We start from the raw sequence: 16,141 nt of genomic DNA, 5'->3' as shown, positions 1-16,141 counted from the left end.
TGAGGGTTCTGAAGGGGCGAGGGGTGGGAGGTTGGGGGATCGAGGTGGTGGGTATTGGAGAGGGCACGGATTGCAGGCAGCACTGGGTGTGGTGCAAAAATAATGAATACTGTTATGCTGAAAAAATAAATTAAAAAAAGAGAAAAAAGAAAATGAGAATACAAAAGAAAATAAATCTTTATATATATATCTTTTATATATATCGATATATATATATACATAACACTGCTGAGTTTGTTATCTGCATGTAAAATAGCACAAACCCTCAAAAAAGAATCAAATTACTTAATTTACCTACCTAATTTCACCACTTTACTAAACTGAAAAACTTTCATGAAGATAACAAACTCAGCAGTGTTATATATATATATATATATATACATACATATATCTTTATATATATAAATAGATATCACATGGATATATCATATATATATCACATATTATATATAATATATATATCACATATTATATATATATATCATCACATATCATATATATATAATATCAAAATGGAATATTACTCAGCCATAGGAAAGGATGAATACTTATTTGATACTTATATAATACTTATGATGGAACTTGAGGGTATTGTGCTGAGCGAAATAAGTCAATAAGAGAAAGACAGTTATCATATGGCTTAATGTATATGTGGAATATAAGACACAGCCCAGAAGTTCATAGGGGAAGGGAGGGAAACCTGAATAAGAAGTCATCAGAAAGGGAGAAAAACTATGAAAGACTCTTGACTACAGAAGACAAACAGGGTTGCTGGAGGGGAGGTGGGTGGAGGGCGGGGTCATTGCATGATGGGCATTAAGGGAAGCATGTGATGTGATGAGCACTGGGTGTTATAGAGTTCAATAATTCATCAGTTGCATAGAACATCTGCAACTTTGTGGAGCATAACAAATAGCATGGAGGGCAAATTTTAATTTTAGTTTAATCTAATATATTTCTTTTAGAAGTCAGTGTGCCCAAACTTCCACTGGACATTTTCACACTCATTAGAGAATAAACCATATTCTCCCTCTTACACACATTTCAGACTAGATACACAAAATGCTGAAGAAATGAATGTCAACAAATCTGAGGAGCAGTTTCATGCTATAAACCATGCAGAGCAAACTCTACACAAAATGGAGAACTACCTGAAAAAGAAACAACTGTGTGATGTACTACTTGTTGCTGGACACCTCCGAATTCCAGCCCATAGGTACGTATCCTTATATAGACAGATTTTTTCATGAGTATAGCATGTGAATGAGAATGAATTGGTCGACTTAAAGCAAATTAGAATGCTGAGAAAAATATATTTTTATCTTCCTACATTGAAAATGCATTAGCATATATGGTCCATTTCCTTGTGTGATATTTAGAAGAGCCAAAGTTTAGTTAGAGAAATTGATGTAAAATAGCATAAACCCTCAAAAGAGAATCAAATTACTTAATTTACCTATCTAATTTCACTACACTTTACTGAAGTGAAAAAGATTCATGCAGATAACAAACTCAGCAGTGTTACAAACTTACTGATTGTATTTCCTGCTTTTCAATGAGACTACTGACTAACGTAAGTTCCTATGAAACATTCCCATTTCAAGGTTGGTTCTCAGCGCAGTGTCTGATTATTTTGCTGCAATGTTTACTAATGATGTGCTTGAAGCCATACAAGAAGAGGTCAGGATGGAAGGAGTTGATCCTAATGCACTTAATTCCTTGGTGCAGTATGCTTACACAGGTAAAGTGGCATGTATTAAGTCATTCAATCCTAACAAAAACCCTACATTATATAATCTACATTATTATTATTCCAACTAGGAATGAGAAAACTGAAGGATCTACCAGTTAAGTAACTTTCCCAAAGTAAGGAACAGAATCAGAATTTAAATGCAGTAGTATAAAAGAATGAGGGAAATAATAAGCTATACAATATTTGACTATGAGAATAAGGCAATTTTAACACAAAAATACAAAATACATGTCTGCCTCTCTCTTGAACAGTGTGGGTATGTTCTCATTTTTTAAAAATTTCTTTTCAGCATAACAGTATTCATTGTTTTGCACCACACCCAGTGCACCATGCAATATGAGCCCTCCCCAATACCCACCACCTGTTTCCCCCAACCTCCCACCCCCTGTACTTTCAAATCCTCAGGTTTCAGGGTCAAGAATCTCTCATGGTTCACCTCCCCTTCCAATTTACCCCAACTCCACATGTCCTCCATGCTATTTATTATGCTCCACAAACAAGTGAAACCATATGATAATTGACTCTCTCTGCTTGACTTATTTCACTCAGCATAATCACTTTTAGTCCTGTCCATGTTGATACAAACGTTGAGTATTCATCCTTTCTGATGGAAGCATACCACTCCATAGTGTATATGGACCACATCTTCCTTATCCATTCGTCCGTTGAAGGGCATCTTGGTTCTTTCCATAGTTTGGCGACTGTGGCCATTGTGGCTATAAACATTGGGGTACAGATGGCCTTCTTTTCACGACATCTGTATCCTTGGGGTAAATACCCAATAGTACAATTACAGGGTCATAGGGAAGCACTATTTTTAATTTCTTAGAGAATCCCCACACTGTTCTCCAAAAGTTATAGCACCAACTTGCATTCCCACCAACAGAGGAAGGAGGTTCCCCTTTCTCCACATCCTCTCCAACACACTTTGTTTCCTGTCTTGCTAATTTTGGCTATTCTAACTGGTGTAAAATGGTATCTCAATGTGGTTTTAATTTGAATCTCCCTGAGGGCTAGTGATGATGAACACTTTTTCATGTGTCTGATAGCCATTTGTGTGTCTTCATTGGAGAAGTGTCTGCTCATATCTTCTGCCCATTTTTTGATACGATTGTCTGTTTTGTGTGTGTTGACTTTGAGAAGTTCTTTATAGATCCCGGATATCAGCCTTTTGTTTGTACTGTCATTTGCAAATATCTTCTCCCATTGCTTGGGTTGCCTCTTTGTTTTGTTGACTGTTTCCTTTGCTGTGCAGAAGCTTTTGATCGTTATGAAATCCCAAAAGTTCATTTTTGCTTTTGTTTCCTTTGCCTTTCGAGACATATTTTTTTTTTTTGGAGACATATCTTGAAAGAAGTTGCTGTGGCGGATATTTAAGAGGTTACTGCCTATGTTCCCCTCTAGGATTCTGATGGATTCCTGTCTCACATTGAGGTCTTTTATCCATTTTGAGTTGATCTTTGTGTACGGTGTAAGAGAATGGTCGAGTTTCATTCTTTTACATATAGCTGGCCAGTTTTCCCAGCACCATTTATTGAAGAGACTGTCTTTTTTCCAATGTACTTTTTTTCCTGTTTTGTCGGAGATTATTTGACCATAGAGTTGAGGGTCCATATCTGGGCTCTCTACTCTGTTCCACTGGTGTATGTGTCATCTCCACACATAAGAAGGGAAATCATCAAGATTAGAGCTGAGATCAATGAGGTCTGTGTGTCTGTTTTCATGCCAGTACCATGCTGTCTTGGTGATCACAGCTTTGTAGTAGAGCTTGAAATCAAGTATCATGATGCCCCCAGTTTTATTTTTGTTTTTCAACATTTCCATAGTGATACGGGGTGTCTTCTGGTTCCATACAAATTTCTGGATTATTTACTCCAGCTCCTTGAAAAATACTGGTGGAATTGGGATCAGAATGGCATTAAAAGTATAGATTGATCTAGGCAGTATAGACATCTTAACACTGTTTATTATCCCAATCCAAGAGCATGGAATGGTCTTCCATCTTTTATTGTCTTCTTCAATTTCTTTTATGAGCGTTCTGTAGTTCGAGTACAGATTCTTTACCTCTTTGCTTAGATTTTATTCCCAGGTATCTTATGGTTCTTGGTGCTAGAGTAAATGGAATCGATTCTCTAATTTCCCTTTCTGTATTTTCATTGTTACTGTATTAGAAAGCCACTGACTTCTGTACATTGACTTTGTATCCTGCCATGTTACTGAATTGCTGTATGAGTTCTAGTAGTTTGGGGGTGGAGTCTTTTGGGTTTTCCATATAAAGAATCATGCTATCTGCGAAGAGAGTTTGACTTCTTCACTGCCAATTTGGATACATTTACTGCTGTTGCTAGGACTTCTAATACTATGTTGTACAAGAGTGGTGAGAGTGGGCATCCTTGGCGTGTTCCTGTTCTCAGCGGGAAGTCTGCAAGCTTTTTCCCATTGATGATGATATTTTTTGTGGGTCTTTCATAGATAGATTTGATTAAGTTCAGGAATGTTCCCTCTATCCCTATGCTTTGAAGCGTTTTAATCAGGAACAGATGCAGGATTTTGTCAATTTTTTTTTCTCCATCAATTGAAAGGACCATGTGGTTCTTTTCTCTTCTCGTATTAATTTGTTCTATCACATTGATTAATTTGTGAATGTTGAAACATCCTTGTAACCCAGGCATGAATCCCACTTGGTCAGGGTGGATAATCTTTTTAATATACGATTGGATCCTGTTTGCTAGGATCTTCCTGAAAATTTTGCATCCATATTTATCAGTAATATTTGCCTGACATTCTCCTTTTTGGTAGGGTCTTTGCCTGTTTCGGGGATCAGGGTAATGCTGGCTTCATAGAAAGAGTCTGGACGTTTTCCTTCTGCTTCAATTTTTTGAAACACCTTCTGGAGAATAGGTATTGTGCTTCACAAAAAACCTACATTATATAATCTACATTATTATTATTCCAACTAGAAATGAGAAAACTGAAGGATCTACCAGTAAAGTAACTTCCCAAGGTAATAAGGGACAGAATCAGGTTTTAAATTGAGTAGTATAAAAGAATGAAGGAAATAATAAGCTATAAAAAATTGACCATGAGAGAATAAAGCTATTTTAACACAAACATACAAAACACATGTCTGTCTCTCTCTAAAATGGTGTGGGTATGTTCTCATTTCTTAAAAAATATTTTATTTATTCATTTATAGAGAGTGTGGGGGGAAGGGGAGAATGAAAGGGAGAGAGAATCTCAAGCAGTTTCCATGTTCAGCACTTGGAGCCTGATGCAGGGTTTGATCCTAATATGGAGAGATCATGACCTGAAATCAAGAGATGGGCATTTAACCAAATGAGCCACTTAGGTAGCGCATTCTCAGTTGTAAAAATTTGAAGTGCAGTATTCTAACTCTGTATTAAATATATACTCTCTTCCTTAGAAATGACAAAGTCATATTTACTCAAATTATAAGGCAAAGGTAACAGGATGAGGTTGGAGGTCAAGAAGTGAAATATTTATTTTCATATTCCAACTTTATCAAGCAAATTTTACAAATATAATTGTGTATATTTAAAGTATACTATGTGACGATTTGCTATATATACACAAGTAGAATGATTACATAGATGAAGATAAGTAATGCACATATTATCTCAAATAGTTAATTATTTTTTGTGGTGAGAATGCTTAAGACATACTCTCAACAATTTTCAAGCATACAGTGCCCAGTACCATATTACTAACTATAGACACCGTTCTGTACATTAGATCCTCATAACTAATTACCTTATAACTGAAAGTTTGCACACTTTGACCTACACCTCTCCATTTCCACCTCCCAGTGTCTAGCAACTACTAATCTCCCTACCATTTCTATGAAATCAGAGAAATTATATACATATATACCTATATTAATATCACATATCTATTTCTTTTTTCTCTTTATCCATTCAACTGTTGAAGGGCATTTAAGTTGGTTATTTCCATATTCTAGCTACTGTAAATAATAGTGCAACAAACATGGGAGTGCAAGTATCTCTTAAGATCCTGATGTCATGTCTAATCAGGAATAGAATTTTTGGATCATAGGTAATTTAATTTTCTAATTTTTTCACAAGCCACCATACTGTTCTCCATAATGTTGTATTAATTTGCATTGCTACAAACGGTGCATAAATGTTCCCTTTCCTCTAAAACTTTGCCGACATTGGTTATCCCTTCTTTTGATTTTGATTTACATTTTCCTGGTAATTAGTGATGTTAAACCCATTTTCATTTCTATTGGTCATTTGTGTTTCATCTCTGGGGGAGAAAAAGCTTATCCAGCTTACTTTCTCTTTTTTAATTTTTATTTATTTTTTTAAATATTTTATTTACTTGAGAGAGGGGAAAGGAGGGCATGAGGTGAGGAGCAGAAGGAGACACAGACACAGACTTGCTGATGAGCAAGGATCAACAACTGGATCCCAGGACCATGAACTGAGCAAAAAGCAAACACTTAACCAACTGGGCCACCCAGGCCCCCCTACTTGTTCTTTTTTTAATTGGGTTATTTGCTTTCATGCTATTGAATTCTATGAGTCCTTTATATATTTTGGATATTAACCCCTTATCAGATATATGGTTTGCGATATTTCTTTCATTCTGTGGATTACCTTTTCAATATATATTTCCTTTCTATGCAGAAGCTTTTTAGTTTGATGCAGTCCCACTTGTTTATTTTAGCTTTTGTGACCTGTCTTTTGGTGGATTATCCAAGAAAATATTGCCACGATCAATTTTTTTTTTACTGTCTTTTAGGAGTTTTATGATTTTGTTCATTAAGAAATTAATATTCTTCTTAATAACTGGGCCAAGTTTCAATGTCTGTAGTAGGTGAATCTCAGATCTGAATCAGTATAGTTTATAACTTCTCTGGATTTCATGAGGTACAGGCAGGACTCTCCCTTCAAATTCCATGACAAAAAACAAACAACTCAAGAAAGTCTACTGATGGATGACACCCTTTGGCAACATTTGTTAGAGGTTGAAACAAACACAGAGCATCTCACAGTATATATTTACTCTTTTCTTTATGCTTATGAAATCATATGGAATCCATTTAAGGCATTTTACAAGAAAAATATAAACTATAAACTTAGTATTCCGTATGAAATGTTTTTTTATAGCTCATTTGCAGTAGTGGTGTTCACTGTTCATTTGCTACAGTTGTGTTTGATAATCTAGTCTGTCTCCCTTCAGCCATCTTATTAGTGTTTTTATAGACACCCTTGCATGTATTTATTTATTCGTCAGAGAGAGAGAGAGCACAAGCAGGTAGAGTGGCAGGCAAAAAGACAGAGAGAGAAGCAGGCTCCCCACTGAGCAAGAAGCCTGATGTGGGACTCAGTCTTAGGACCCTGGGATCATGACCTGAGAAGAAGTCAGCGGCTTAACTGACTGAGTCACCTAGGTGTCCCTCATATAGTGGCTTTTAAAAGTATTCCCATAGTGGTTACTGGGCACTAGGAAAGGTAGCCTTAGTAATGAGAGAAATTGAAAAATTCTACTAGTTAGCTGTGTCTTACTTTATGAGAAATATAATCATTCTTTACTTTTTCAAACCACCTAGGTGTCCTGCAGTTAAAAGAAGATACTATTGAAAATTTGCTGGCTGCAGCTTGTGTCTTGCAATTGACTCAAGTCATTGAAGTATGCTCCAATTTTCTCATAAAGCATCTCCATCCTTCAAACTGTTTAGGAATTCGATCATTTGGTGATGCCCAGGGCTGTACAGAGCTCCTGAGTGTGGCACATAAGTACACAATGGTAAAATCAATTGCTTCAAATTGACTTTTATAATATTATATTGACACAATATCTAGTTTAATGATTTGCTGATCTATATGTGTACATATTCATGTGTGTGTGTGTATTATATATAAAAATATAATGCATGGGTGCGTGTGTGTGTGTGTGTATAGATATTTATCTATATCTATGTATATATATGTAACCTTTCCAAAGTAAAGACCATAATGTTGGGATAAAAGTAAAAAGCAGTATAAATTCATATAATTTGCACATGACTTATACATAATGGATATTAGATAAAAATATTTGGTTGAGTGGTATTCAAACAAGTTTCTCATTTTTTATTAACTAAAAAGGTTTAATTCAATCTCAAAACTTGGAGAAATGAACATACCACAAAAAAACTAAATCATAAGAATATATTTTAAGTCAAATCCACAGTATTAAGAAAATATATTGTCCCTGGTTTATTTTAAGCTTTTATTTACATACCAGCTAGTAAGCATACCGTGCACTATTAGTTTCAGGTGCACAATTTGGTGATTCAACATGTACATAGAAGACTTGGTACTCATTAAAAGTGCACTCCTTAATCCCCATCACCTATTTAACCCATCCCCCCACCTTCCTCCCCTCTGGTACTCATTAGTTTGTTCTCTTGTTAAGAGTCTGTTTCTTGGCTTGCCTCTCTTTTTAACCCCCATTATCATTTGTTTCTTAAGTTCCACATATGAGTGAAATCATATGGTATATGTCTTTCTCTACTGACTTATTCTGCTTAACATACTACTCTGTAGCTTCATCTATATTGTTGCAAATACCAAGATTTCATTCTTTTTGATGGCTGAATAACATTTCGTTGTATATATATACCATTTCTTCTTTATCCATTCATCAGTTGATGGATATTTGGGTTCTTTCATAATTTGGTAATTGTTGATAATATTGTTATAAGCATCAGGGTGAATGTATCACTTCAAATTAGTATTTTTGTATTATTTAGGTAAATACCTAGTAGTGCAATCGCTGGATGATAGGGCTGTCCTATTTTTAACTTTCTGAGGAAACTCCATTCTGTTTACTAGAATATCTGCACCAGTTCACATTTCCAACAATAATGTAAGAGGTTTCCCCTTTCTCCACATCCTCACCAACATCTTTTGTTTCCTGTGCTGTTAGTTTTAACCATTCTGAGAGATGTGAGATGAAATCTCATTGTAGCTTTCAGTTGTATTTTTCTGATGTTCAATGATGTTGAGCATCTTTCCAAGTGTCTGTTGACCATCTGTTTATCTTCTTTGGAAAAATGTCTGTTCATGTCTTCTGCTCATTTTTAAGTCAGATTATTTGTCCCTTATTTTTGTAACATTAGAACTTTAATTTCTAAAATTATGTACATTATGATTTTTAATTAAAGTTAAGTAACATTCAAAAATTAATTAAAAACTAATTAATATATCAATATTAACTGGAAGAGCTTAAGAACTATCAAAATCAGCCAATTCTACTGAACGTATATTTTATGTCTTAATAATAATATCTATTTTGGTTAAAAGCAACTTGCAGTTCAATCCTTTAAACTTAATTAATTTAAAATCCTTCTCAATTCTATAAGTAATTTTAATAAATTAACTGAACATGTTTGTATGTGACTATTCTTTAAAAGTTGCATAGGATAAGACTGTAAATCAAGTGACAGTGACATGAAATACAGACTGTCTGTAAGGAGGCAAGAAAAAGTAGGTAGAGGATATTAAATTACATTAATACTAATAATTCTGTGACACAAAGGAAAAAATGAACTTTTGAACCTCTGAAGCAGGGAAAATATGAGGTGGATCTTTCTGTGAAACCCAATCAAAAAGATAAATATTTCAAGCTAAGACAAGATTCAAAAATAAAAAGGCAAGTACATAAAAGAAAACAATAGAATAACATCTAAAAATAAAATTAACATTATGAGTTTGATATTGAGAGCACATAAACATTATTTTGTTAACATTTAATACAGATCTTAAATTTTTCAACTTTCTATATTTTAATTCTCTAAATTTGCTTGGTAAAATGTTCTTCCTCTTTTTCCCATCCCTGGTCATTATTCAAAATTTGAAGTTTCAAACAGAGTCCTGAAGCTGAAGCATTATGGGGAGAAGTATATTATCATTGATGGACTGTTTAATATGTTATTAAATTATACTATTTATATTCTTATATGCTACATATAGTTACCACATAGTCTATAGGAACATCAGTTACATAGTTCAAAGATTAATTCTACCACAAAAGCCAAACTTGAAAACTACCTGTTAATTTACTTATATTCTTAAACTAAGTATTACGTTTCCTGTCTAATATCTTACTCTCACAGTAAAAACACATCCTGATAAACAGCTTAAAATTATTTTTGTTGCTCAAAAAGAAATTATCTTCCTGGGGCGCCTGAGTGGCTCAGTGGGTTAAGCCTCTGCCTTCGGCTCAGGTCATGATCTAAGCCCCACATTGGGCTCTCTGCTTGGCGGGGAGCCTGCTTCCTCCTCTCTCTGTCTCTGTCTGCCTCTGTGCCTACTTGTGATCTCTGTCTGTCAAAAAAACTTTAAAAAAAAAGAAATTGTCTTTCTTTTCTTATTATGTGACTGATTTCGAGTGTTAAGCAGGATGTGCAAAAAACATATTATTGCTTTTTTTAGTTATTTTCGTATCTACTATAAATAAAGAAATGTAGCCAAATAGTGTTTTTTGTAATATTGTATTGATATTATAAAAACATAAATAATGTTAATGTTTAAGAATAATATTAAACTCTCAAGACTCAATTACAAACATTTGAATCATAGACTGTATGAAACAGGTAGCCCTCCCTAATGTGAATGGGCTTCATTCAGAAGCAACCTCACAGATACACCCAGAATAATGTTTGATCCAAACACTAGACTCCAAGGATAAGTGAACACATTAAGTTAGCCATCGTAATTCTATAAACAGTAGTCTGCACTGATGAAACACTTAGCAAGTACGTTATATAAATCTAGCAACTTTTACAACAAAGTGTGTGTGGATTAAAAAAAAAAGAGTATCTTTTTTTAAATTTTTTTTAATTTTTATTTTATTTTAAGATTTTATTTATTTATTTGATAGAGAGAGATCACAAGTAGGCAGAGAGGCAGGCAGAGAGAGAGGAGGAAGCAGGCTCCCTGCTGAGCAGAAAGCCCAATGCGGGGCTTTCCCACCACCTTCAGATTAATTTTTATTTTATTTTATTTTATTTTAAGATTTTATTTATTTATTTGACAGAGAGAGATGACAAGTAGGCAGAGAGGCAGGCAGAGAGAGAGGAGGAAGCAGGCTCCCTGCTGAGCAGAAAGCCAGATGTGGGGCTCCATCCCAGGACCTTCAGATCATGACCTGAGCCGAAGGCAGTGGCTTAACCCACTGAGCCACCCAGGCGCCCCTATTTTTTATTTTTTATAAACATATATTATTATCCCCAGGGGTACAGGTCTGTGAATCACCAGGTTTACACACTTCACAGCACTCACCAAAGCACACAGCCTCCCCAATGTCCATAATCCCACCCCCTTCTCCCAACCCCCCTCCTGAAAAAAAAATATTTAAAAAATATTTAAAAAATATTTAAAAAATATTTAAAAAGAAAAAAACAGGGATTTTAAAAAGGCATCTATGAGGGCTGTGAGTTGTGTAAACCTGGTGAATTACAGACCTGTACCCCTGGGGATAAAAATATGCTCTGTTTATTAAAAAAAATAATTGAAATAAAATAATAAATAAATAAATGGGCATCTAAATAGGAATGAAGCAAAGAAAAAAAATGAGTATCAAACCTCTTCAAAAAGTGTAGAGAAGAAAGTGTTTTTCTTGAAATTAGAAATAAAATAGGGGTGCATGGGTGGCTCAGTGGGTTAAAGCCTCTGCCTTCTGCTCAGGTCATGATCCCAGAGTCCTGGAATCTAGCCCTGCATCGGGCTCTCTGCTCAACCTCCTCTTTCTCTCTGCCTGTGTCTTTTCCTACTTGTGATATCTCTCTCTGTCAAATAAATCAATTTAAAAAAAGAAATAAAATAATTCAAAAATAAAATAAGTTAAAATTAATCTGCTAGGTTAACTAAATATTTCTCTACAGTAGTGGATATTATTGTGCCTTATGTAGATACTTCAAATATATATATTTAGACTAAGCCAAAAAATTTTCAGTAGTCGCATCAGGAAGTTACGCTGGAACCATAACAAATTCTGTTGTAATCTCTAATTTTTCACTAAAAATATAACGATCATATAAACTATTTGAATCATTCCTACCTTTTTCAAATGCATAACCACATTAGCCATTGAGTATTTTTTTAACAAACTGGGCCAATCTCTCCCTCTTTCTCTCATTTACTTTCTATTTTTCTTTTCTTTCATTAGAGAGTAGATAGGGTCTTCCATCATATCGACATAATGATATAAACTCTCAGAGCTTGTATACACTACCAGTAATCGCTAACCATACATTTTTAGAATTTTACTTTTTCTTAACCTAGTCATAAAAATTATGTCACTTATGAAAGGCAGCTGAGGTCTTGAGCAAAATGGAATAGAACTGAAGACTTAGGTTTGAATCTGTACTTTGCCATTTATTCCACAGGAGACACTAAAAGGTTAGTCACTTCTGGAATCATAAACTGCTGCCACCTACAATAGCTAGGAAAGAAAAACATTTGTATCAACTCAGACACTATCCATGTGGCCTATGAAATACTTAAGCTCTTTACTTTTGTTCAATGACTAAATAAAGCCCTTTACCTGTGTTCTCAGTTGGAACATTTGGCTCCTCAGCTTCAGAAGACTCCCCATGTCCTCTGTCACAGACAGTAATGGCACCTATTTGTTATAAATGCACGTTATCTGTCCTTACTGTCTTTTATGAATTTTTTTAAATAATTCTATTTATTTATTTATTTATTTATTTATTTGACAGAGAGATCAGAAATAAGCAGAGAAGCAGGCATAGAGAGAGGAGGAAGAGGCTCCCTGCTGAGCAGAGAGCCTGATGCAGGGCTGGATCCCAGGACCCTGGGATCATGACCTGAGCCAAAGGCAGAGGCTTTAACCCACTGAGCCACCCAGGTGCCCCTCTTTTATGAATTTTAACAAAGTGCTTTTATATGCTTATTTTGTTAAGACATTTCTAAATTACAAAGTTTCAGTAGAAGACCTTTCTTTTCTAGGAACACTTCATTGAGGTAATAAAGAACCAAGAATTTCTCCTGCTTCCAGCTAATGAAATTTCAAAACTTCTGTGCAGTGATGACATTAATGTTCCTGATGAAGAAACAATTCTCCATGCTTTAATGCAGTGGATGGGATACGATGTACAGGCTAGGCAACAATACCTAGCAATGTTGCTTTCTTATATCAGACTGCCATTACTTCCACCACAGGTATGGAAATTTACCCAGGTAACACATAGTTCTAAACTACCGCTAGACATTAATCCATTCTTTTTTTTCCTTTTTTTTTAATTCACTTGTTTATATAATCCATTCATTTTGGTCTAATTTTATTTTATTCAGAGGATTTCTGTTAACTGGAGAGTATGGTACTTGTCTCACAGAAGGACTTATCCAGCCTTCAATTAACACTATCTATGATGCAGACAGAAATAAAAAAATAAAAGCTATAGATCATCCTTAAAAATTCTAGAGATAATCTCTAAAACATATTCTTTAATTTCAATTTCTTCTTTACCAAACAGCACTTGTAAGAAGCAGAGAAAATGACTAGGCTTTTTTTTTTCTTTTACTGCCCACCTTCTAGGCAAGTCAGTTACTCATCCATATTGTAAGGAGGAGCTTCATCTAGATCTAGTGGATCAGTAGTTTCATTAACATTAAAATTAGTCTAGTTTCAACAAATTACTAATTAGATGTTAATATTGAAAAATAGAATATTAATTTACTGATGATTTCTCTACTTTTTAAAAACTTTTATCTGTTAATTAAATCCATGGAGCTACATATTTACTCTTAAGAATTTATCCATATGCAATGAAAGAACACTGCCTTCTTTGGTATACAAATTTATACGAGGCAAGGCAATAGTAACACTAAAATAGAAACATTAAAATATACATGCAATTTTAGACCCAAGGTTCAGAATCTTTGGAAATTTTATGTTTGTGTATATGTGTGCACAAGTGTTATTCTCATGAAAGGGTCTATATGATTTATTAGATTCTCTAAGACAGTGCTACTCAAAATAGCCCTGAGCTAGCAACATAGCATTTCCTGAGAGCTTATTAGAAACCCAGTTTCCCAATACCTCACCATAGACCTACTGAAACAATTTATGGGAGTGAGGCCAAGGAATCCATATCTTAATAAGTTTGCCAGAGGATTCTTAGATATGAAAAAGGTTGAGATGCATTGGAGGCCCTTGAATTTAGTCTATATGTTTGTTCATTAAACTGCTTAGTTTTGACTTGTCTTACTTTATTGGAATAAGGAGAATTTTCTAGCCCAAACACACAACTGATGGTCTTTGGCCGTCTACTCCTGAGTATCCATTATGCCTAAAATGTGGACTGTTAGTGGTGGGTAATATAAAACTGATTATAGAATTTCTAAAACAATTTTAATAGTTACTTTAAAAAATATTCTAGAAATGAAATATATGAAAAAAATGGTGTTAAGTCCCTGAAGAATATTTTGAAAATAAGTTACATAGTCCAGTTTTTTAAACTTATTTTCAGCAGCATATGCATTAAGGAAATACCAGAGATCTCACCAGCCAAATCAAAATAGTGATCTATAAGAGATTAAAGATAAGATGAGAACTAATCTCGGGTTAAGTACTGTAGAATGGAAAACTTCAGGGAAGTTTTATGGGGTGAAAGTAACATTTCTACACCAAACTGCAATTCCTCTCAATGTCCTCTGATGCTATAGACCCAAAACTCCAGTGAACCAATATAAATGACACTTAGTAAAATTCTAAAACAATTTCTTCACATATCCTCAGCTCACCTCAGCAAAAATATTTTACTTAGCTTTTATCCAATTCAATGAGGTTCTTAGTGTCTGCCAGGCAGTGATGGTTAGAAAGGATTGATACGTACTACTACTGATGTTTTGTCTACCTACTAACACATATGCTTTACTGATATACACATATATATGTATAAATAAAAAGCATCTACTTTCAAAATACTTTACAGAAGTGATTTGATCATAAAGGTGCAATTCCTTATGGGTGATATTACTTTATTTTAACTGGGCATGTTTGTACCAGCTTCTCTAAATCCACCAATAAGGTGGCTGCTTATTTAGCTACATGCAGTAGACTGCAAGATGCTTGCTTTGTGTAGACATAGCTAGTCTCTTAGACTGCTTTCAATAACCCATTTTATAAGTGTCTTTTCACTTTCACTTCTTGATACTACATGTGCATCTAGTCAAAAGATGTTTAATATGTCAAATAAATCTGAACAGATGAGTAGGTACTACTATGAAATCTTAAGTGAACATAAAAATATACTACTAAGTAACTTAAAATACTAACACTTTTACATCTGAATTAGCTCAAGTTTTCTCCAAAGTTATATAAGCAAAAATATGTTATTTTTCTTGTTGGGCAATTTACTTCATATACCATACATCATTACTTTTCAGTTACTGGTGGATCTTGAAAATAGCTCCATCTTTACTGGTAATCTTGAGTGTCAGAAGCTTCTAATGGAAGCTATGAAGTACCATCTCTTACCTGAGAGAAGACATATGATGCAAAGCCCTCGGACAAAGCCTAGAAAATCAACTGTGGGGGCACTTTATGCTGTGGGAGGCATGGATACTATGAAAGGTAACAGGAATGATTAATTTAGAAAGTATCATTCAAAAAAATGATATTCTCAACACCCCCCAAATTATGAAGGTGGCATTAAATCCATATTAAATTTTGTGCATCTAAAGCTAATTTTAATAAATAGCACACTTTATGTAATTTTGCTATTTTTTTCTTACCTTATGGATGGAAAACTGGTTCCAAACTGGGGTTCAGCTGCTTGCCATGTGAAAATCAATACTCAAGATACAAGTAATGGTGGGAAAAGAAACGTTACTTTATTCAGAAAGTCAGCAACTTGGGAAGATGGTGGACTAATGTCTCAAAGACCATCTACCCAGTATAGAATAAATCAGAGGGAATTTTTAGGAAGTTTGTTAAAAAGCTTAGAAGATTCTAAACCATAGGACTAAATAAGATCATAGATCACAATAAAACTTAATATTTTATTATTTACTTAACCAAGCTAAAAATAATAGATCCCAAAGACAAAAACAAAGGGTGACCTCCTTTAATATTGAGAAGATTAGGTCACCAAAGACCTAATAAGAAACAAACATAGAAACCTTTTTTTTCTGTGCAAATAAAGATAAAATACTTTGTTTATAATTTCTTATCAAGAGTAGATGAACAATAAAAGAAAAATTTGTCATTTTGACAGATTTAAGCCAATTTCCAATTGGAACCAAATTCCAAACTTATATCACTGTACTTTTAAAATTCATTTTTTCCAATCTTAGTGAATCCTAACCATAAATAAGATTCCCCTACATA

The 16,141-nt window shown here is 34.3% G+C and overlaps 1 protein-coding gene across 1 annotated transcript in view; it reads left to right on the top strand.

Annotated features, from left to right (window-relative positions):
• The window catches only part of KLHL4 (kelch like family member 4), a 136,062-nt gene that overhangs the window by 105,118 nt on the left and 14,803 nt on the right, over positions 1-16,141 (top strand). The window contains exons 2-6 of the mRNA XM_082715967.1: positions 1,049-1,216; positions 1,605-1,741; positions 7,350-7,546; positions 12,757-12,969; positions 15,199-15,385. Of these exons, the coding sequence (XP_082572093.1) occupies positions 1,049-1,216; positions 1,605-1,741; positions 7,350-7,546; positions 12,757-12,969; positions 15,199-15,385 (902 nt within the window). The remainder of the gene's footprint in view (positions 1-1,048; positions 1,217-1,604; positions 1,742-7,349; positions 7,547-12,756; positions 12,970-15,198; positions 15,386-16,141) is intronic.

The sequence above is a fragment of the Mustela nivalis genome, assembly GCF_964662115.1.
Source record: "Mustela nivalis genome assembly, chromosome: X".
Lineage (NCBI taxonomy): Eukaryota > Metazoa > Chordata > Mammalia > Carnivora > Mustelidae > Mustela > Mustela nivalis.
The sequence above is the reverse complement of the archived record's forward strand: the minus strand, read 5'-3'. Positions and strand labels throughout refer to the sequence as shown.